The 24,137-nt window shown below is 43.1% G+C and overlaps 1 protein-coding gene across 3 annotated transcripts in view; it reads right to left on the bottom strand.

Annotated features, from left to right (window-relative positions):
- Positions 1-24,137, bottom strand: part of BIN3 (bridging integrator 3) — a 50,932-nt gene that overhangs the window by 23,954 nt on the left and 2,841 nt on the right. For all 3 annotated transcript variants that reach the window (XM_011968807.1, XM_011968808.1, XM_011968806.1), the window contains exon 2: positions 756-804. In XM_011968807.1, the coding sequence (XP_011824197.1) occupies positions 756-804 (49 nt within the window). The remainder of the gene's footprint in view (positions 1-755; positions 805-24,137) is intronic.

Genomic DNA, 24,137 nt, shown 5'->3' on the forward strand with positions numbered 1-24,137 from the left:
GAGATCGAGACCATCCTGGCTAACACAGTGAAACCCCGTCTCCACTAAAAAAATACAAAAAACTAGCCGGGCGAGGTGGCAGGCGCCTGTAGTCCCAGCTACTTGGTAGGCTGAGGCAGGAGAATGGCATGAACCCGGGAGGCGGAGCTTGCAGTGAGCTGAGATCCCGCCACTGCACTCCAGCCTGGGCGACAGAGCGAGACTCCGTCTCAAAAAAAAAAAAAAAAAAAAAAACTGTGGGCTTACAGAAGGGTAGGATTCAACCTTCCCTTCCTGCTGAGTGACTGGGTCATGGCCAAGAATGCATTTGGAAGTTGGGACAAACAGGCTGAGGCCACTGGGAAAAGCTTCCTGGACTTTTCAGCAGCTGAGGTAACAGAAATAAACGCCTGGGCAATATCTTTGGTGGGGGCCTCTGTTTCAGGAACACTCTTAGGAAAAGTGTAGACCGCAAGCCAGTCCCTAGAGGCGGACTGTTCTAAAGCAGTATCTTTCTCTACATTTTTGTAATCCACCTCTTCCACCTGCCCAAGGACGATAAAGAGCCCAGGCTAACCTTTCCTAGGGGAAATGTCCCAGGACAGGAGGCCCCTCTAAGCCCCAGTCTGTGTGAGGTTCTAGATCCGCATAAGCGGGAATAAGGCCCAGGTTGCCGTCTTCCCAGCCCCAAGATGTGTTGATTCAAAGCTTTGGTTCTATGCAAAGGCCATGTGATACAGAACGGAATCTCACAGCACAACAATCGAGTTACTCACTGTTTTGGGCACAATCTGTTTCTTGGGCTGCCCAATCTTAAAAGGAATCCTATAAAAGAAGGAGACAAAGAGGGATATTGTGAGAAGTGGGGAAGGATGCAGCTGAAAGTATCAGTACAGTACAGGCCACTTTCCTCCAGGAGGGTGAGGAAGCCTGGACACGGCTTGCTACTTGCTACTTGGACCACGTGCCCTGGTGGGCATACAACCATGGCATCTGGGCTTGGTTAGAGAGAGGTCCTCCCATCTACAGTGTCAGACGCAGGTTGTTCTGCCCCAGAACATCTTTGCTACTGATAGTCTGTCATTTAAAGACAATGAAAAGGTGAGGGCAAGGAGTTTGAGGCTGTAGTGAGCTATAATTGCACCACTGTACTCTAGCCTAAGTGACAGAGCAAGACCCTATCTCCAAAAAAAAAAAAAAAAAATCAGTTTGGTATGGCAGCTCATACCTGTAATCCCAGCACTTTGGGAGGCCCAGGTGGAGGACTGCTTGAACCAGGAGTTCAAGACTAGACTGGGCAATATAGCAAGATCCTATCTCAAAACAACCACCACCACCACCACCAAAAATCAGCCGGGTGTGGTGGCACACGCCTGTAGTCCCAGTCACTTGAGAGGCTGAAACAGTAAGATCACTTAAGCCCAGGAGTTCGAGGCTGGAATGAATTATGATCATACCACTGCACCCTAGCCTGGGCAACAGAAGGAGACCCTGTCTCTTAAAGAGATAAAGGAAGGGAACAGAAGGGAAGAAAGAGGAGAAGGGGAGTGGGGGGGAAAGGAAAGGAAAAGAAAGGTGAGAAGGGCAGGAAAGGGGAGACACCCTGTGAATAACAATAAGACCTTGTGTCTTGAGGAGTTGCAAACTCAGAAATTACAGACTCACTATAATAGCTATCCTTGAAATCACGAACCACTATGGTCTATATTAGATCCTTCACTGCTTCTCTATAGAGAGGCAAACTGTGGATCTGCAAATCTTCTTGGGAGGCTGGGGAGAGGTAATAAATAACAGAGGCATTAATGATTGGCCAGGCTGGATTATTTCCCTGGGAAAACTCATAAAATCAAAAAGCTGCTAGCTTGGAAAAGAATCTGAAATCCAGCCCAAGTCTGCCTTGGACTTGCTATGAAGAGCTGCACCTCAGATTCCCTACTTTACAGCATGGCACAGCAGAAGGAGGATCATGGGTCTAGGAGCCTCAACCTGAGCATTAGCCTGGCCTCTGCTTCCACTGAGCAGGCTGCCCTTCGGCAGGTGACGGCTGCACTGGGCACTGGGACTCCATTTCCTGCTCCATAAAATGAATAGATTAAAGTAGGTAATTTAGGAGCTTCCTTGAGGCACTGAGCATTCTATGATTCTCTGATTCCAGGAAGAAAAGCAGCCAGGCTAGAAAGTGCATCCCAGTGGCTATGGAAAGGGTAGGCTCTCAACCCCAGGTAGGAAGTGAGTCAAGAACCCCTGGGATCAGCTCCGGCAGAGGGTTCTCAGCCAGCCATGCTCATCCCTCTCCTTTTGGCTCTTGCATTCAAACCTCCCGCTTCCACAATGCACCAGACCCGCTCCACAAGGCCCAGGACCCAACCTTCCCTCCACAACCCCTTCTCCCTGAGCCTGCTTTCCTTTGGCCCAAACTGACCAACACACTGTTGCTAAACCCAAGAGTGTAATTAACTTCCGATAATAACCCCAAGCAGCGATCCAGTGGAGGGGATGGGCCAGCCTGAGTCACAGCGGTTTAAATTTAATTTCTGGAGGACATCCTGTTTATTGTTAACCCAGCCCCATAATTTGGGAGTGTTAACCCTTTAGGGGCTGGCTGATTCGCATCTTCTGTAAACAAATAATTTCTGGCTACATAATAACCAGGGAGGAAAGGTAAGGTCTGGAAATGAAAGGGAAAGAAAAAATGAAACTGTTTCCTTTCTCAGACCTAAAGAGGAAAGGTTCACAGGGAGATGGGTCCCTTCCCTACACCTTGGTTACTTTTCCCATTCTCAGGGATTAGAGCTGACAGACATGATGGTTTTTGGACAGCGAGCAATTGCCCTCAAGGACCATTCTGGAGACAGTGCAAATGAGGTCCTGGTGGCAAGGACCACTCTGGAGACATTGCAAATGAGGTCCTGGTGGCATTGTAAAAAGACAGCCTGTATTCTGTGGGAAGCATGCTGCAGGTGAAAGCGCTCTAGACCTGATATCAGAAAACCTGCCCTCTGCCTCCGACTCATTTTGTGATTTGAACAAATCTCAATCTCTCTGGAGCCCAGTTTCTTAAACTATGAAACAAAGGAGTTGGAATCCCTTCAGCTCATCTAAAACTGGAATTCTAAACTGAATCTCCACTCCAAGAATATGGGGAGTAGGATGGGAATTCTAAAGAAGTCTCAGAGTGGTCTTCAAAACAACTCTTGGAGTTTAGTACTGTAGACAAGGGACCAAGAAATCAGAAACGTAGATTCCATTATTTGTGGTGCTACAGCCTCCCTCTAAACCTTAATTTAGTATCATGGTATTTTTAGAACTGTAAGTTACCATAGAAATTTTTTCCCCAGTTCAACCCTCTCCTTTTGTAGATGAGGAAGCAGATCCAGAGAGGTTCAGTGACAAGCCCAGGGTCACTCTGCTGGCTCACAAGAGAACCAGGAAGAAGCAACCAGGACCCCTGCTGTCCAGCCCAGTTTTCTCTCTGCTACCCACAGTTCAATACTCTTTTCATATGAATTTGTTATAAGTATGTAATGAAAATACCTAGTCTTAAAGTCCTGTGGAATTCCAAGGGGCTCATTGTTCTTAAGGGTCTGGAAATGAACGGGAGGAAGTTTGTGCTGAACTGGGTGCTCTGGCACAATAAGGGGTTATGTACACCAAGCAGACGGAACAGGTCTATCCTTGTATTTTCACCACAGTTACTGACGATCACAGAGACCTATCGTACTGTTCTAATTATTTTTCAACTCGCCTGCTCAAAAGCCCTATGAGAACACTTTAAAAAAATCCTTCACATTGAAAAAGTTTCAGATTTAAAGAAAAATTGTGAAGGAAGTACGTAATTCCTATGTTGCCCACCCTCAGTTTCCCTTTTTATTAACATCCGATATTGGTGTGGTACATTGATCACAATCAGTGAACCAACAGAAACAGGGTCAAGACTATCCTTTCTTTAGACCTCCTCAGTTTTCTCCATGTCGTTTCTCAGTTCCAGCATCCCACCCAGGTCACCACGTCATGTTCAGTCGCTATGTGCCCCGAGGCTCTGCTTGGCTGTGACAGTTTCTAAATCTCTCCCTGCTTCTGATGACCATGTCAGTTTTAAGAAGTGCTGGTCAGGTATTTATAGAATGCCAACTTGGATTAGTCTGATGCTTTTCTCCTGACTAGACTGGAGTCACGGCTTTCGGGGTTGAAGATCACAGAGCAGAAGAGTCATCCTCACTACAACATGCCCAGGGTCCACGATGTCAACATGCCTTACCCTGCTGATGCGAACCTTGATCACCAGGCTGATCAGGGTCATCTTTCCCAGCCTCCTACTGTGAGGTTACTCCCCCTTCTCCCTTTCCCTACTGCACTCCTTGGGAGGAAGGCATCATGCAGAGTCCTATTTCTTATTTATTCAACCATTCAATATCAGCATGGACTCATAGATCTTTATCTTATATTTTGGGTTATAATCCAATACATTATTTTGATGCTCAAACTGTTCCAGCTTTCACCACTGGCAGCTCTTTCAGTTGGCCTGTGTCCCTTTGACATATCCACATCAACATATGTATGTATGTATGTATGTATGTATGTACGTATGTGTGTGTGTTTAGTATTTCCTTACTTTCTGGCACTACAACATGTACCAAGTGCATCTTGTACACTTCCTGCCTCAGCCCTAGAATCAGTGGAGGAACTTACATTAGTATTCAACGGGCTTCTGTAATATGGTCTCAACTTTACTTTTAATTTCTTTCCTATTCACTCAGTACAACTGCCATGATTCAGCCAAGTGGTTGTTCATTAATCCCCCAAATCTAGACTCCTTATAATTTCCTGTCTCAAACTGGGACATTTTGGAGTACACATCATCAGAACAACTTGGACTGCCCAGGGCAAGCAGGACAAATGGCTACCCCACCTATATGGAATGCTTTCTCTGCTCCCAGGAAAACTTCTTGCCTTCTTCTAAATGTCTAAGACTTATTTGGCATTTAAAAAATTCTACCCTTCACAGTTAATTACAGTTCATCTCCTTAAAAAGTATTCACATGAGAAACAGTAACTTTAAAACAATTATTATAGAAAAACATGCTCATTGCAGAAAACTTGAGAAATAAAAGGGGATGGGGTGGGTGGGGGGGATAAGGGAGGAAAAGAAGAGGGAGAAAAACCCAGCCATGATTTCAGATCTAAAATATGGCCAAGGTTAATGTTTTAGTGTTGTTATTTATATTTTTTAAATTTACAGAAAGAAAAACCGAAGCAAATATGCCAAATGTTGGTAGTGGCTAATTCTGGGTGGTGAGAATATGATTACTGTTTTCTTCTTTGCACTTTCCACATTTTTTTTTCAAATAAACCAAAAAAAACTCTGTTTTTTTTCTTGACTACAAAAATAGCACCTGATCAGTGTTAAAAACTTGGAAGACACAGAAAAACGCAAAGGAAAAAATGCACGCACACACTCACACACACACAACCCCAAAGGAAAACATTAACAGTAATACCCTGAATCAGAGTGTGTACATATGTGTGCATGTGTATATGTAAATATTTATGTAAGTTTTAAATTAAAAAGTGAAAGAAATATATATCACGAATGGTTTTACGAGAATATATTATTTTCACTCTCCTGATTTTTAAGAGCTACAGAAGTAAAATGCGTGGTTCAGGTACACAATGGAAGTGTACCGCTCGTTTTATTTCTGTAACCTCATCACTTACTGCTGGTCATTTCAACTGTTTCAAATTTTTCTTCTGTTATGAACAAAAACTCTAATAGCTAAATTTTGGTGTGCACCAAGAGTCATGCACCAAGAGACACAGGATCAATTCGGTATATAACAAACTGCCCTAGAGACAGATTGAAACATTTAACGTTTTTGAAAAGATTGAAACAGTTTACATTTTACTAACCACCCTTTGGTTTGTATATCAGGACTTTTTTCCCCGGATCAGTGTTTGATTTTCTGTACATGTTTGTGTTTAATGTACATAAGTTTTTGATGAGTATGAAATCAAATCTATTAAATCTGCCTTTTCTTTTTCTTTTTTTTTTTGAGACGGAGTCTCGCTCTGTCACCCAGGCTGGAGTGCAGTGGCCGGATCTCAGCTCACTGCAAGCTCCGCCTCCTGGGTTCACACCATTCTCCCGCCTCAGCCTCCCGAGTAGCTGGGACCACAGGCGCCCGCCACCTCGCCTGGCTAATTTTTGTATTTTTTAGTAGAGACGGGGTTTCACCGTGTTAGCCAGGATGGTCTCGATCTCCTGACCTCGTGATCTGCCCATCTCGGCCTCCCAAAGTGCTGGGATTACAGGCTTGAGCCACCGCGCCCGGCCAAATCTGCCTTTTCTTTTGTGATTTCTTCTTTTGGTATCGAAATGAGGATGACCTGCTTCCTCCACTCCATCAACTTGCAACTATTCATCTATATTTACTGACTTTTATGGCTTCCTTTTGTTAATCTAAACTATTTATTAGTATCAAAGTTATAGTCTAATAAGGCAACAAGATTTCTTAAGGAAAACCTTAGCTCCCAGGACTCCCTAATCTCATTTGCCAGAAACAACCACGTTCAACTCAGCTGAGTTTCTAGTACTTACCTTTGCACATCTAAAGATAAATGCTTATATTGCTGCCTCTAGATTGTTAGGATTTTAGGCGCTAAAAAGCTACTTTAGCTATTGACTTTTTACTTTGGAAGATGAGGATTTAATTAAAATATTTTTGGGTACCCATCCCTACTTCATGAAGCCACACTTGCAGCTCTTCTTCTCAATATAGTTACAGTATAACTTGGTTAGCTCAATATTAAGTCAACTATTAGGAGGATATTGTGATTTTTCTTCCATCCTGCCCCTTGGGAGCCAGCAGATTGTTCAGCCTCAGTCAGAGCTTTAGGGCACTGCAGTTGCAGCTGATGTACTGAGTCACAAACCCATGAGCGTTTCCAAGTCAAAGCTCGAGCTACACCGCTCCCAAATTCCTGACCAATAAACAGAAACTATTTATTGTTGTTTCCAGCCACTAAGTTGTGGGATAATGTGTCATGCAGCAGTAATACATAATAACATGCATACTTTTTTTTTACTTTCCCTAAAATTGGTAATTGTCACTTTTCTTTCATTTGCTTAATTGTCTACGTACTTATCCCCAATTCAATCTGTGGTCTAACTCTGCTTTCAACACATTCATCATATCAGGCGTTCTCTACCCTGTATCTTCTGGAGAGTCTGCTCTGCAACTGCTGCCTCGCTCCAGCCTGGACTGGCTGCCTGCTCCTCAGCCGTGAGGCTCTCAGCCCTAGTTCTCCCTTCACCAACCTTTCTGGGATTCCTTTGACTTCTCTCTCATGATTTTTCCCTGGTCCTCCTCTTTCTTGGTTTACCCCTTATTTTGGTAGGAATAAAGTATGTGTGGGAGGTCATTTTTGAGACTTTGCACATCTGAAAACCTTTTCCTTCTACCTGCAGGCTAGTTTGACTGGGCATAGAATTGAAGGCTGGACATAATTTCTGACAGAATTTCAAAGGCATTGCTCCCATCTTCTAACTTCCCACTACTGCTGCTGTGGGAAAGTCTGAAGCCATTCTGAGTCCCATCCTCTGTAGATAACTCGCTTTTTATTTTCTTATACAATCTTATAGGAATCTATGTTGGCCACAGTGTTGTATAATTTTACAAAGATGTGGGTCTATTTTCATCCACTGTGCTAGGTACTCACAGGACTGTTTCAATTTGGCAATTTATAATCTTCAGTTCTGGGATTTAAAAATTTTGTTGTTGATTTCTTCTGTTTTCTGTTTCCTACTTCTGAAACTTACAATTTCGATGCTGACCCTCCTTGGTTGGTCCTCTAATTTCTGTTTCTCAATTTTATCTTCTAATGCTTCTAGGAAGGTTTTTGTATTTTGTTTTTTTCATGTCTGCTATCAGATTTTTAATTTCTAAAAGCTCTTTTAAATTTTCCGGATGTCCTTTTAAAATGGTATCTTGTTTTTATTTCATGGATGCCTTATCTCTCTGAGGATCTTAACAGCTTTAAAGTTTCTTCTTCCCTTTATAGTTTCAGTTTTCCTCCAAGTTGCTTTTTTTCTTTTTGTTGAGTCTTTATGTTTCATACTAAGTGCTTTCCTTGGATGTGTGGTAATTCTTGGTTGCCTACTCTCATATATGACTGGGAGACAAAAAGAGTTGACAAGAAGCTCTGAGCACAAGAACCATGTTTAACTACTGGGTAGGGCAATCTGCAATCTGGCTGCACAGTTTTGTGGGGAACTCCCTGATGTCACTATCTTTCTAGTCTTTTCTCTTGGGCGGGTAAAATTCCTTAGAGAAGATTCTTCCAATCTCCTGCCATTCTGGGAACTTGGCAATGGAAAAGCTTGTGTGTGCATGTATGTGTGCACATGTGTGCCTGTGTGGTGGGGAGGGGAAGGGGTGTGCCTTGGCACTCTGAGGGCAGGCATTCATTTCATCCTCCTGACTTCACTAGGGCAGTCCCACCCTCAGCTGTGCTGGCTGCCCTCTCAGAGGTGGGTTTGAAGTTTATACAATTTTGTATGCCTCATTTAAAGAAAATTACAAATATACAAATAGGCATGAAAGTGAATATTTAGGCAGAGAAAAGAGCATAACAAATGCCAAGTTTTAGCTAATAAATGACACAAACATCAGAAAAGAATGTAGTATTTTTATGAATCATCTGCCTAACACACCTCTGTCTTCGTCTCCCTACATTTCTGGGCTGCTTAGTGTTTGGCTGCCTCTTCATGTGACACAGAGTTGGTAGCATCACTTTCTTAGAGTAAAAAAGATAATTCCCTCTTTCCTCTGGTATGGTTGTTTGAAATTTGTTTTCTACTACTGATGGTTTAGAAAAGCCTTTTTCAGCTTACTGGTAATATTTAAATTTTAGGATTACTGTAAAATTTAGAAAAATCTCATGTTTCCTCTGCAAATAAACTAAGATGTCAGGGCACATTTCAAGGTTTCTTGTATAGTGACTAATCTTTTTTTTTTTTTTTTTTTTTCCCAGCCCAGAGGTCTTTTATTTATTTTTTTTTTAACACCTATTATGCCATGAAATCATAGGGAATAGGTTCCAGCAGCTCAGGCTCCTTCCCATTGGTTCTCACAAAGTGTGCTTCTCTGGGTGGAGCAGGCTGGCGCTTCAGTTGAACCCAGGTACCTTTCTCTTTGGCTTCTTTCTTTTTCTGATCATTTTCCTTCACGCGTTTCAGGAAGCTATCTCGGCTCTTAGAATGCTTAATGTGCTCAATATGTACATTAATTCTCTTGGCAAGAATCTTGCCCTTAACTTGTTTGTTTACAACAATGCCAACAGCATGCTGGGTAACGTTGTAGACTCTCCCAGTTTTGCCATGGTAACACTTGTGGGGCATTCCTTTTTGAACAGTACCCATTCCCTTGATGTCTACGATATCACCTTTCTTATAGATTCGCATATACGTGGCCAAAGGAACAACTCCATGTTTTCTAAAAGGCCTAGAGAACATATATTGGGTGCCTCTCCTCTTTCCCTTTGTGTTCGTCATTTTGGCAAATTACTGGAAGATGGCCGTGACTAATCTTAAATGTTCTTTGAATTAATGACAGTGACCAGTTTGTCATTAACGTCTTTGTAGGAGAGCATATTTTGAATTTTGTTATCTTCATTATGTCTTTCATGTTAAATCTGCTAGAAGTTTAAATGTTTTATCAATGTGTTCCTCTGATTTGCTCCTCCTTTTCGTTAACTGAGTTATCTAACAATCATCACTCCTATTTAAAATGGATCTCGTTCTCTTAATGGATTACTCATTTTTGGTACAATTGGAAAATGTTTTGTTATGCTTTGATTTCAGAATGATTTCTATATATTTAAGCACTCACCTTATCATTTTTGTTTTCCATTATTTTTAAATCCAATTTTCTCTTTAGTTAATTAAATTTAAAATTGACCACAAAAGGTAACCTTTACACATTTCCAACTCAGGAGTCTGTGATTTCTTGTTTTATTAACAATTTCCAAAGATGTCTTTACAAAGTACAGTTAAAACAGTATACTCCCAATTCACCCTTCCCTAGTTCTATCCCCCAAAAAAGCCTAGGCTACTCCAGGACTGCCTGACATGAGGGGTAGTATGAAGAAGTAAAAGCAGGAATGAAGACAGAGGTTTGCCAAACTCATTGCAATATAAATACTTTATATTTCAGTTTACCACAACATAGGTATGCCTAGGGTTCCTTCTAGGGTCTTGGAAAAAGTCCATTTAAGTTGGGGCCCTGAGGCTTAACCCTTACAACTGTTACACCTTAAATCCACCTTTGTGTCCCCTGGTACAGAATTCTTTGGAGGTGGGGGTTGGGGTGGAGGACTCTTCATTCTTCTGCTAGGGTGGGGTGGGAACAGTCTCCCAGTGATAAGGAGTTAGGGAGATGTTAGGGCTATAAACTATTCATAGTTTTCAACCAATCACCCTGATCAGTCCTTGGCTTCACCCAACTTCTAGAGGTACTTAGTACCAACTCCCAAACCTTTGAGAATTCTGTAAGGTGGGATAACTCTTGGTTTTCTCAAATGCCAGTTTGGGATTTGACTTTCTTGGAACTAAGTCAGTTACCTCATGTAACTGCACTCTAATTCTCGAATTTCGTTGTTGATGTCTCTTCTATTCTCCCTGAACTATGGATTTATGCCTTAAAAAAATTGCTTTACTGTGCTTTTTGTAGGATTTGTGAGGGAGATAAATTAGATGTATGTATTCAATCTGTCGTCTTTACTCAGAATCTGGTTTATTTTTAAATAACATACCATAACATTCACCCTTTTAAAGTGTACAATTTGGGGTTTTTAGTATATTCCCAGAATCGTGCAAAAATCACTGCTATCTAATTTCAGAACATTTTCATCACACCAAAAAGAAACCCCACACCTATTAGCAAGCAACTCCCCTCCCCCAGCTCTGGCACCCATTACTCTGCTTTGTCTCTATGGATTTGCCTTTTCTGGACAATGCACAGAAATAGAATTATATTTCTATGTGGCCTTTTGTGTCGGCCTCCTTCACTTAGCAAAATGTTTTTGAAGGTCATCCATGTTGTAGCATATATCAGTACTGCATCCTTTTATTTTTTTAATCACTGAATACTAGTTCAGGGTATGGGTTTACATTTTGTTTATCCACTTATTTGATGGACAGTTGGGTTGTTTCCCTTTTTGGGTATTAATGAATGCTGTGACAAACATTTATGTTCAAGATTTTGTGTGGATATGTTTTTCTCTTGGGCATATATCTAGGAGCAAAACTGCTAGGTCATATGGTCACTCTATGTTTAACCTTTTAAGGATGTGCCAGACTGTTTTCCAAGGTAATTGTATCATTTTACATTCCCACCAGTGGTATATAAGGGTTCCAATTTCTCCACATCCTGGCCAACACTTACTGTCTTTTTCATTTCAGCCATCCCAGTGGGTATCAGGTAGTGTTTCTGATGTGCATTTCTCTAATGACTAATGACGTTGAGCATATTTTCATGTGTTCATTTGTATATCTTTGGAGAAATATCTATTTAAATCCTTTGCTCATTCTAAAACTGTTTTATTATTATTGTTCTAAGAGTTCTTTGTATATTCTGGGTATTGGGCCGTAATCAGAAATATTTTCTCTCATCCATGGGCTGGGTTTCCACTCTTAATGGTGTCCTTTGAAGCACAAAGTTTTACATTTTGATGAAGTCCAATTTACCTGTTTTTTCTTTTGTCGCTCATGCTTTTGGTGTCATATGTAAGAATCCTTTGACAAATCCAAGGTCATGAAGATTTACTCCTGTCTTTTCTTCTAAGACTTTTATAGTTTAGCTCTTACATTTAGGTCTTTGATCCATTTTGAGTTAATTTTTAAATATGGTGTGAGGTAGGGGTCCAACTTCATTCCTTGGCAAGAGGCTATCCATTTGTCCCAGCACGGTTTGTTGAAGATTATTCTTTTTCCACTGAACTGTTCTGGCATCCTTGTTACAAATCAATTGTCCATATACATAAGGGTTTATTTCTAGACTCTCAATTCTATTCCATTCATCGACATGTCTATCTCGATGACAGCACCACACAACCTTCATTACTGTAGCTTTGTAGTATTAAGACTGGGGAGTGTGAGTTCTCCAGCTTTGTTCTGTGTCAATATCATTTTGACTATTCTGTGTCCCTTGCATTTCCATGTGAATTTTAGTGGTTTATTTTTTATATTTAAATCTTTGCTGTATTTAGAGTTTGAGTATATGACTAGTTAGGTGTTTTAACATAGTTTTTAAAAATTCCATCTTTGAAAAATTATTTTATCAACATTAAATGCATCTACTATTCCATATCACAGAGTAATCTACTCTTTTGCCAATAACAGATCTATTAAGATGTATCAAAGTTCCTGATACTTAGCAAAGCAAATCCCTTATCATTAAATTTTCTTTTTTCAGGTAATTTCTTGGCTGTTTTAATTACTCAGGATAAATTTCACTAGCTGTATGCTCTCACCCCTACACCTAAAAACCCCTGATAAGGATATTACCAGAAGTGCAATATATTTATAGATTAACTTTTGAAGATCCTATTTTTGGTTTGCTCATTCAGGGCCATATTTCTTTTCATTCATCCAAGCCTTTTTATCTCTCTTGGTCTTAAGGGTTTTTTTTCATATCCATCCTCTACATATATTTTGTTAAATATTAAGATCCCAAAGTAACACATGTGAAGTTTTAGCTCTATACATGTCTTAGGTTCATTCCATGGAATTTTATATTTTTGGTTATACTGTAAATGGGATTCTCTTTTTCAATTTATCTTCCTGGCACATTTACTCTGTAACCAGTCACCATACCTACATACCTAATTTATATAGCCTAAGAAATTCAATTGAAAAAGAAGAAAAATAACTAATTAGGTTTTCTAGGTAGACAGTCTTAGAGTATGAAAATATGATAAAATTCATCTTTTTCCCCAATATTTATACCTGTTTCTTGCCTTATGTTATTGTATTAGCTTGAAGTTATAGAAAAATGTTTCTGACTTTGGTAAAAATGCTTTACATCTGATTCCTCACTATCAAATATGAAGGCAGCTCTTCTTGATTTCAGCCAGGAAGGTTCCTAATAGTAAGAAAATATCTTTCTGTTCCTAGTTTACTAAAAGTTACAAAGATTAGGTTTTTGAATTCCACCAATGCCTTTCACCACGCATTTAGATGACCAGTTTGTTCTCCTATGACCTATTATTGTGTTGAACTGTGTAAACATATTTCCTAATATTGAGCCATCCTTTCATTACTTAAGTAAACTCTGCATGGTAAAGGGTACAGGCTAATTAACTCTGATGTGTGAATGTCCTGCTTTCGGATTATGACACATAGCACCTCAAGGGCAAGGACTGTATGTCATGCTTCTTGGCAACCCCTGTTAAGTACTGTACTAGGCACAGTGCTATTTTCAACTTTTCATTGAATGAGGAAACATTTGTTAAGGGCCACCTTTGTTCCAAATACTATGCTAGGTTCTAGGGATATCAGGACGAACGAGGCAGATTCCTTCTATGATCTCATGCAGCTTATAGTCTAGTTCTGAGCACATAGTAAGCACTGGATGAATAATTAAATGACTAAAATAAGCGCATTGCCCAAGGGGCCTGGAAAATAACATGCTCTGATTTAAGGTTCCTGAAGAAAGCTACGCTTAGGTAATGCTACATAAAGAACAAAGAAAGGTAGTATCATTGTCTTTGGGCGCCCAATCCTTACGTAACCAAAAAACAAAACAAAACACAAACAAAAAACCCCCAAAACCAAAAACTAAAAAGAATACCTACCAGTGCTGGAGTCCAGCAACAGTACATTCAGTGGAGACCAAGAAAATGGAGTGGGCCCTTGGCCTTGAGAGCAAAGCCTGACGAAGTTATTGGAGTACGACGCGTCAAGGGAAAATACTTTACAGAGCCTAAGAGGATATATGAAAGGAGAAGAACCTCCTGGGTTTATTCCGAGGCTGCCAAATGGCAGATGTGAGCCCACTCTGCCAGATAAGTGGGCAAAAAACTGGGCAGGTGCCCTGATGGAAGGATCAGATTCTCCCTGCACTGAAATGGAGCATTCCTGCAGAAAGCGGTGAAAGGTGGCAAGGAAGGGAGAAAGGAAAGGCAACACAACTGCACTTCAGCAGACTCTTATGCCTCTTCTCCCCTTGAGTTCCCATTTCATCCCCGTGGCTCTCCCACTGCAGGCACAGGGGACTTCCATAGGAGAAGCAGCTGCTTTGGAGGGCATGGGGCAAGAGCGATAGTGCCACAGCCTGAGAGCAGTGGCCTTGGTACTGCCAGGTCACAGCAGCCCAGGGTTGGCAGTGCCCCAGGGCAGGAGGCCCAACTGGGCTTCGGGACTCTCCTCCCTCCTCCTCACACTTGCCTCAGTGCTCCCCTTGGAATCAGGGATGTGAGCAGAGAGCCAGAGTGAAGACAGGGCTTGCTCCCCAGGGCGTCTCTGAGTTCTGGAAGAAATTAAGAGGGTTCTGAGCTCTCTGCCTCTGGAGTAGGAGTCCTAGCTTGATTCTGCTTCCCATTCCATAAATATGAGCACCAGAGGGCAGGAGAAGAGATATTTTAGTCTCAGCAACAAAATGGAGAAAACATTTCTTTCAACCCTCCTCTTCTCCAACCCCCAACTGCCCCACCTCAAAAAAGAAAAAAAGTTCTGTGTGTACGGAGGGCAAAGGGGGGGAAGATTCTATTTTCTTTCATAATAAAGAAAAAGTCAACAGGATGTTCTCCAAAGCTACAAATATACTTTTTCAAACAGTAAATATCTCTATTAGCAGCATGATGCCAGTTGGCTAATTCTGTCTGTCTCAGTAAAACCTTTCCAAAAAAGCCCCTGCTCTTGTGTAATGTCTATTTACAAAAACAGCTCTTTTGCATTTTCAATTTGCTAGGTTTCTCCATCTTTTGTTTCCTCACCGGCTCTGCAGAGGCAGAGATAAAACGCAGGCCCAGATGGCAGTTGGGTGGGGATCCCCTGGTCACCCCAGCAGAGCTCTTGTCCCTGCTTTCTTTGGAGTGTCCCACTTTCATGACAAAGAGTGGAAAGAGGCTGAACCCTAAACCTGCTTCCTGGGTCTTTGCTTGGCCTCCAGAATCCTACTAAATGTGAATAAGCCTAGGTCTGGCTTGGGGGTGGAAAGAACCCTGGAGTGATTCAGTCTGCCCCACCCCGTATCTTTCTGCTATCTCTAGCTGGGCAAGAGACCCACAGTTTTGGGGGCGAGGGAGGTAAGGGAGGTGAGAATGGAGGGAGGGCTGAGCAAAGAGTAGGCGGTGGTGGTTGATAGTGGCTGAAATCCTGGCTCCCCGGGGAGTGGTCTGGGCCTGAGTCACTGTCTCGGCAAGAGCAGGAAGGTGGGCGAGAGGCAGCAGCTCCAGCAGGCTGGAAGGACAAGCCCCTCCCCCCGGGCCTTCTGTTACTCTATCCTTGGGTTGCTGCCTGCTCTGGCCTGAGGCCCCACAAGGCCACCACCACCTTAATGGTGGGAGAGAAACAACAGAGGGCCAGAGCCGGGGCAGGGCTTATCGAGAGCCATCTAGGTCCGGCAGAACAGCTGCTGGTTGGATGCCATCCTCTCTGTCTGATGGGCCAGCTGGCCACAATGCCAAAGGCCAAGGAAAGTTCAGCCTGAGCAAGGCGGAGACCCCAGCAGAGAGGGACATGAACTGAGCTGGAAATCCGTCCTTTCCCCCAGTGCCTATGACCACAGCCTCCAGCCCCACCTCAGTCCTTTCTCTAAATTAGCTTGATCCAAAACCAGCACACACAGAACTTGACCCCGGCCCGCCATCAGTCCGAGGAGGTATGTGTGTGTTTAAAAATAAAAGTGATGACTGTGACTTGGCGGTTTGTGACTTGGACCAGAACAGTCTTCCAGCTTAGCTGTGATCCCTTCTTCCCCACTGCTCCACAGGCTGACCTCTGAAAAGTAAAGACAGGATGAAGCACCCAACGTTAAGTCGCACAAGAGCTGGGAGATCATCTCAACAAAGCAACCATTTATTGAGCATCTACTATTGCCGGACTCTGCAGAGGCACTGCTGATACATCAGTTTATTTGAAGTGTCCACTCCTGCACTTCATGGGGGAGAGAGCGCATGAGATCAGGGGATGAGCGCATGAGATCAGGGGATGGACCCTGAAGCCAGACAGCTGGGGTTCAAATCCTCACTCTGTCTATTACCAGCTGTGAGACTTTGGGCAAGTGACCTCACCTCCCTGTGTCTCCGTCTCTTTATCTATAAAATAGGATGGATAATAATTTACTCATCCTCTAGGGTCGCTATGAAGGTGAAACGAATTTAATGCTTAAAACAGATCTTGACACACAGTAAGCAGTCTGTTTTATTGTAGAGAAAGTGGTTGTGATATTTTGAAGACGATGACCAACCAGGTCCAGAAGGGGTGACTTGTAAGAAGTTACAGAGATAAGTATATTCACCCCCGCCAAGAATGGTTAGGAAACCTGAAATTATTTGTTTGTTTTGGGGGCAAGCAGCTGACCCATACCATGATGCACCACCACCAGGCCCAAGTGATAAGTTTGCCTAAATTTGAGTGGCGACTTCCCCCTAAATAGTGAAAGGATTTTGACAAAAGTGTGGAGGCTGATGGAGCACCTAAGAGAGGAAGGCAGGCAACTCAAGGAGGCAGTTTGGATTTTCTTTGCAGCCCCTTAAGAAGATCCTAATATCTGACAGACAAGTAATCACCTATTCTCATTCTAATCTGTAACATAAGAAGGGGTAGAACATGGGTTTGTATTTGGAGGTGAAAGGCTTGTCCTGCGGACTCCACAAACTGAGAGAACCTCCACTGGTCTAATCTCCATTCCGATGGGCTGACAGTGGCTTAGTCTCTGACAGCACTACACCGTCTGTTTAGCTTCTGAGGTACCATCTTTAATCTCATTTCGCTCCTGTCTCCTACCAATCAGCAATTATAAAGAGCTCTCACACTACCTTTTTCCTCTTCTCTGCTGAAAGTTTGGCCCCTAAAAAGCAAGAGGTAGAAGGAAGACGGCTGGATGGAGACTGACTTCTAGGCTCCCTCCCTAGATCGTCCCCACCTTGGGATTGGGGGTTGGGGGAGCGCAGGCAAACATTCTCTTGCTATAGAAAGTGAGGTCTGCCCCAGCAATGATTTAAAAATTAAATAAATATGAAATATTGTAAATACACACAAAAAATACAGAGAATATAGAATAAATACTTATGTGTCCACCACCTGGCTTTGTCAAATTCTAACGAAGCCCTCTTGCTTTAGATATTATTATTTAAGCAACAAAACAGTACAGACACTGTTGAAGCTCCCTGAGTATCAGGCCCTGAGATTGTACTTCTTTCTTTTTTTTACTTAGTTTTTTTGAGACAGGGTCTCTGTACCCAGGCTGAGGTGCAGTGGCGTGATCATAGCTTGCTGTAACCTTGAATTCCCGGGCTCTAGCAGTCCACCTGCCTCAGCCTGCCAAGGGGTTGGGATTACAGGCTTGCACCACCACCCCTGGCTAATTTTTAATTTTTTTTTGTAGAGAGTCTCACTACACTGCCCAGGTTAGTCTCCAACTGCTGGACTCGAGCAATCCTCCTGCCTTGGCCTCCCAAAGTGCTGGGATTATAGGTGTGAGCCACCTCGACTGGCCCCTGAGATTCCATTTCCTTCTCTCCTTCCTTGTTATCCTAGAGTAACCACTATTCTGAATTTAGTACTATTCCCATACTTTTACTGTGTAAGCTTAAGTCCATATGCAAAACACAGTATTGCCTTATAGGTCTAATATTTATATAAATAGTGCAATGTTGAATGTATCATTCTTTTTTTTTTTTTTTTTTTTGAGATGGAGTCTCGCTCTATCACCCAGGCTGGAGCGCAGCGGCGTGATCTTGGCTCACTGAAACCTCCGCCTACTGGGCTCAAGTGATTCTCCTGCCTCAGCCTCCCTAGTAGCTGGAATTACAGGCGTGCACCACCATGCCTGGCTAATCTTTGTATTTTTAGTAGAGATGGGGTTTCACCATGTTGGTCAGGCTGGTCTCGAACTCCTGACCTCAAGTGATCTGCCTGCCTTGGCCTCCCAAAGTGTTGGGATTACAGGCGTCAGCCACCGTGACCGGCCTGCAATGTTGAGTGTATCATTCTTATTTATTTGAATGTATCATTCTGAAGCTAGCTTTTTACATTCAGCATTAGATTCTTGAGATTTGCCCGCATTGGTACACAAAGCTCTATTTTACCCATTTTAACTACTACATTTTTTTTTTGTTGCCCATAATATTTCATCACATAAAGACATCACAATTTATTTCCCCATTCTCCAGAGGCTGGGCATCTGGACATGACGATGCCCCTCACACTCCTGCATGTGTTCCCTGCTGCATGGAGGCCCGGGAGTTTCTCTGGGGTAGGGGATAGCTACTGTTCCAACCGCAAAATCTCCAGTTTACACCCCCTCCTGCAGTGTATGTGAGTTCCTACAGTTCCTCACCCTCAGATACTTGGCATTGTCAGGCTTTAAAATTTCTGCCAGTCTGATGGCTGTGAAACGGCATCTCATTGTTGGTTTAATCTGTTTTTCCTGATTACTAAAAGGACCAAACATCTTCGTATGAGCTTTTGTTCACTTGGGTTTTCTTTTCTGGAAAGCAATTGACAGTTTTCAAATCTATGGAATAAGTTCTTAGAAATAACTCAGCCAGTGTTCTTTACAGCTGCCCCTTCTGTATTTCTTATTAACCCAGTGAAACAACCAGATATACAAGCGACCCTATCTTCAGCTGCTGGAGTCAAAGATGTTAGCTTACAGTCTGAGTATTCGTAACGATATTCTTAGACACGTGGTTTTCAAACTTGAGGTCTTTGTAGAATATCTATCACTCAAAGATCATTTAAACTGCTACACAGTCTTCCGTTGTACACACAGATCAAAATCAGTCATGAAATTAAAAAATCATATGCACTCACCTCAGGAAGAAAAAAAAAAAAAGTCAACTGAGGTGGGTCATTCTTTAAAAAAACAAACAAGGCTGGCCGCAGTGGCTCATGCTTGTAATCCTAGCACTTTGGGAGGCCGAGGTGGGTAGATTACTCGAATCCAGAAGTTTGAAACTAGCCTGGTCAACCTAGCGAAACCCAGTCTCTACTAAGAAATGGTGATGCATGCCTGTAATCCCAGCTACCTGGGAGGCTGAGGCATGAGAATTGCTTCAACCTGGGAAGTAGAGGTTGCAGTGAGCTGAGATGGCGCCACTGCACTCCAGCCTGGGCAATAGGGCGAGAGCCTGTCTCAAAAAACAAACAAAAAACCACGAACAAGAACATAATAGAAAATATCAGAGTGCATTGCACACATACTGTGTGAAACTTCTATTTCAAGTATAAGAGTGTGTGTGTGAGTTGTGACATCAAAGGTATTTCTAACTGTGAGTTGTGTTCAAAAAATTGTGGAAACTAGTCCAGGTGTGGTGGCTAACACGTATAGTCCCAGGCACTCAAGAGGCTAAGGCAGGAGGATGGCCTGGGCCCAGGAGTTTGAGACTGTGGTGAGCTGTAATTGCACCACTGCACTCCAGCCTGGACAACAGTGAGACCCCCCGATTCAAAAAAAAAAAAAAAAAGGAAACTATTGTCCAAGTTAGCGTCCTTGGCTCCATTCTTTCTCTTCTGAGTTATCCTGCAGGCCACTGCCAAAATAATCTGACTAAATCATTGCTTTGGCCATGCCACTTCCCTGCTCAAAAGCCTTCAATTTTCAAAAGCCTAGGCTCAATTTCAAGTCCTCAGCATGGCAGTGAAAGCACTGTATAACGTGGCTCTGAGGTGGAGTGCCAATTCTCTCCAACGCAGCCTCTACCCAAACCACTATTTACCACCTCCAAGCTGGCCTCCTGACAGTCCACACACTCTTGACACATTCTGACTCCACACACCTTTTTCATACCATGCTTCTAACCTGGATCCTTCTCTCACTCCCACTGAAACAGCACGTATTTGCTAAGTCAAGGTTCAGTTAAAATTACATCTTCTGCTTCAAGTCTTTCTTGATGATGCCACGCTGACATTTAGTGATCGGTTGTCCTTTTGAATCCCTAGCACTTTCCATACTCTGGTTGAAGACAGAGACTGACTCATGCAAGTCTTTTAAATGTTCCTCAACATTTAGCACAGACTTTTGCACATTATAAATGTTGAACAAGCATTAAATCAACAAATATTTGTTGAGTACCATGTATGTGCATCGCACTATACTGGGCCCTATTTGATGGATTAGCCACCAAAATTATGAGTTTGGGAAAACAACTCTAATAGGTTAACAACGGACTCTAAAGACTACCCCAGCAGATTTCCTTAAAGAGTATAATATATATAACACCTCTGACTAAGTAGCTATGGGACTCAAGACACTTGACTCTTTCTGACTGCTCCAAGATCTGGGAGACATCCTTCTCCTCTCATTAAACATCTGAAATAAGAGCAAGCTCACATACAGAATCTCACAGACATTTTATAGGGCCCCTGTCTTCAAGGCATTACTATGCTCTCCAGAGAGGAAGAAAAGCTCGGTGTGTCCAAAGTCACAGAGGACACGACTGGTGAGGCTGCCCCAGGCAGGAGCCCCATAGGTAGAAGAAGCTAAGCCAGTTACAGAACACCTAGAGGTCTGCATGGCACAAGGACTTCCTCTATCACTTGTGTGTGAAGACTGACAACTCCCTGTGATTCATTACCAACCTGCTAGTGTCAATACACCCCAGCAAAGCGAAATTCCGTGATCCAGTCAGCTTGGGAATGGTCTGCCACTCTTCTAATATTCCTGATCATGGGGACAGAATACTTAGGAGATACAGGTTTTAGTTCCAGTTCTGCCACGTACTGGCTGAGTGAATTCTAGTAAGTTGCCAAGGGGGTTAATAAGACTGCACTGCTTGCCCAGACGTAAGCATGAAGTCAGACAAAGGATGGGAAAGCCATCTGAAAAGTTAGAAGCACTTTACACATGTGAGATAGCAATGGTAATCATAGGGGAAAGGACTTGAATAATGGTTCTGTTTGACCCAGAAGTTTACCCTTCTTTCTTTACATTCCATTAATTTAACAATTACCTGTTACATATCCACTATGTGCATGATACCCACTATGTGTACATAAAGATGAAGAAGCTGTATGTCGCTCCTGTTCTCATGGGGTTGGTGTGGAAGGGAGGTGTGTGTCTGTGACACCTAGAAGGACGCAGAAGTGCTACAGTAGAAGCACTATGGAAGTACAGAAGAAATCCAGTAAAGCAGTTTGGAGTGGAGGATCAGAGAGGAGTGGGGAGGAGAAATCACAGGCAGCCTGACCTGGAAGCCACTTGTGTCAGTCAATTTAACAATAGTACTTTCAGAGGCTCTTCATTTTAGGAAGTGGTTTGTAGGTTTTGCACGTTTTTATCTTAACATTTTTCCTGAGCTGAGGCAAGTCAGGAAAAGGGAAAAAAGGCCCCATTCATACATTTAATAAACACTTCCTGACTGCCAGGAACAGTGCTAGGGAATAGCGGTGACCACAAGACAGTCCCCATGCTCAAGAACTCACAGATAAGTAAACCAGCCAGTGGAGTACAGATGCTGATGAAAGTCAGAAGAGAAGGTCGGAGAGGCAGCACCCAGTGCAGCATGGCAGGGTGTGGGGGGCCGTTCAGGGAAGACCCTCAGAGGAGGTGAAGCGTGGCCTGATGCTTGAAGGATGAGTGGATGCTGGCCTGGTGGACAGGGTGTGAGTGAAGGAGAAGCATTTCAGGCAGAAGGCACAGTTATCCAGAGGCACAAGGGCATGAGAGAGCAGGAGAAGCTTGGAGCATGGCACACACAGAGTGAAGACGGACAGCCAGGCCCAGAGAGCCTCAGAAGCCCTGGCCCAGAGTTGGGCCTCTATCCTGAAGATGATGGCAAGGGAATACAGGGTGAGAACAGGAAAGAAACAAAAAGGATCAAGTGTGAGGAACACCAAAGTGCAAAGGGCAGACAGTGGCAGAAGACCCTAGAAGAGTCAGAAAAATATCATCACTCCACTCATTTCACATCAGGCTCAGGTGGCAAACTGTTAGCGGGAATGGACGCTCCATGCCACAGATGGAGAAACCAAGACAGAGAACGGTTCAATGCTTGACCAAGCTGCACTGTGAGTGGCTGAGCCAGAACCTGAACGCAGCACTCTAACTCCTACTCACACTTATCTGCTCTGCCTCTAATTTCCTTCTTTCTCGTCAAACTACTGGACCCCTAGGTATAGGGAGATTTCTTCCAGTACTCCCTTTGCCTCATCGTTTAAGCCTAAAATCATCAAAGGTGTATGGTTCAACGGGAGGCTACAATTCCTGGAGCCAGCTTAGATTAGGATCGCTATTCTTAATTCTACTTAATTCTCCCTGCATACCATAATAAAGCCACCTGAGTATACGCTGGAAAACAGAGAAGAGAGAGACAGGAAGGGAGAAAGGGAGACAAGAGGGAGACAGAAATAGGGAGGGAGGGGGTGAGTGGGGAGGAGAGGAGGGAGGGGGTGAGTAGAGGACAGAAAGGTCTGGAGAAAGAGCCAGCCAGCCAAGGTGGAGGAATTTTAAAACACAGATATCTGTCCTTAACTTTAACCGAGTTAATGAGTGAATTTTCCCACCAGGCATCTTACTGGGATGTCAAGTAAGACGGAGGCAGAGGTTCAGGTACTGATGGTCACTGGGATGATATAAAAATTGACAGAAACTGGAGGACAAAGAAGTCCCACTTTTGTTCTGTTTTGCTTCATAACTGCTGTTTCTGTCTTGTCTTTGTTTCTGACTCCTGGCCATTGTCTCCCGTCCCCTGCCTGAGCAGCCAGATGCACACACACTCCAGTCCCACGCAGAGTCCCCTCAACGTGCTCCAGCCTGGCAAGCCTCTGCACATGGCAATTTCTTCTGTTTTTCCTGGTTCGACCACCTTGACCTGGTTTTTCATCTTTTTGTTTTAACTCCTTTTGTGTATCACCCACCTTCCCTATCAACTGTGCTGCACACACCGGGTTCTGCTGTTCGTTTTCTGAGCTGATTCCCACCTGTCCTTCGGTTCTCAACCTGCATGTCAGCTCTTCACAGAACCAGCTCCTCCACCTCCCTGAAATGGTGCAGACTTTCCATCCTGTGCTACCTGACCATCGGGCTTCTTCATGGAATGTATCACAGTTGTCATCAACTAATCACTTGGATATTGACTGGGATGAGATCTATTTCTCCCTGTAGCTATTTTTGCCTAATTGCAAAAAAAAAAAAAGAAAAGATGGTTTCTTGCTCAGTATTTCTGAGTGTCTTTCTGATGAGGGGAAGGTGTGTGCCTGGCCGTGCTGCTGTGACCCACCACTGCCTGGCTTGACCTTCTTCTCCTCCCGACACCTCTGAGATGCCATCGTCTCCCATTATACTTCTGCTCACTGCCGTTCTGTTTGATCTTAACCTGAACGTGACTCCCATCAGGGCTCACACAGCGCTCCTGGTCACTTGCAGTGATTGACTGAAGCTTTGCAGAGGATGGTGTGCGGTGCCTATAGTAGAAGATAAATTAATCCAGTTTAGTCCATAAACACTCTATAGTGGTTGATTATAGTAACTTATCACAGAAATTTTGCATCATTTAGCAGATTGATAGATTCAAATTTTGGTAGCTATAAAGTGACATTTTAAAACAAAACATGACAAGATGGCAACTATGCTTTTACATTACTAGTGTTTTAACAGAGACCCACTTCTCACTCAAAACCAGCTGAAGTTAGAGTTTTGCCACAGCTAGCTCAGATGATGTCTCTTTCTCCTCTGCATTCAAAGCACTCATTGAACTCTTGGGAAAAGACTCATAGTTTCGAGGGTACTGAGAGTTTTGTGTGTCCACCTTGTCTCAGGAATTGCGTTATTCACTCATTGAGAGTAGTCAGAGTGTTGGCTAATTCTTTGATTTGACATAGAGTTTGACATGGAATGGTAATCAATACATGTTAACTGATGTGTTGGTGAAAACTGGGGGGCCCTGATGTCCCAATAGAGTAAGAAACACGAACCCATGCTTTTAGGTCAACATCG

Source organism: Mandrillus leucophaeus, unplaced genomic scaffold (assembly GCF_000951045.1).
Source record: "Mandrillus leucophaeus isolate KB7577 unplaced genomic scaffold, Mleu.le_1.0 Scaffold86, whole genome shotgun sequence".
Lineage (NCBI taxonomy): Eukaryota > Metazoa > Chordata > Mammalia > Primates > Cercopithecidae > Mandrillus > Mandrillus leucophaeus.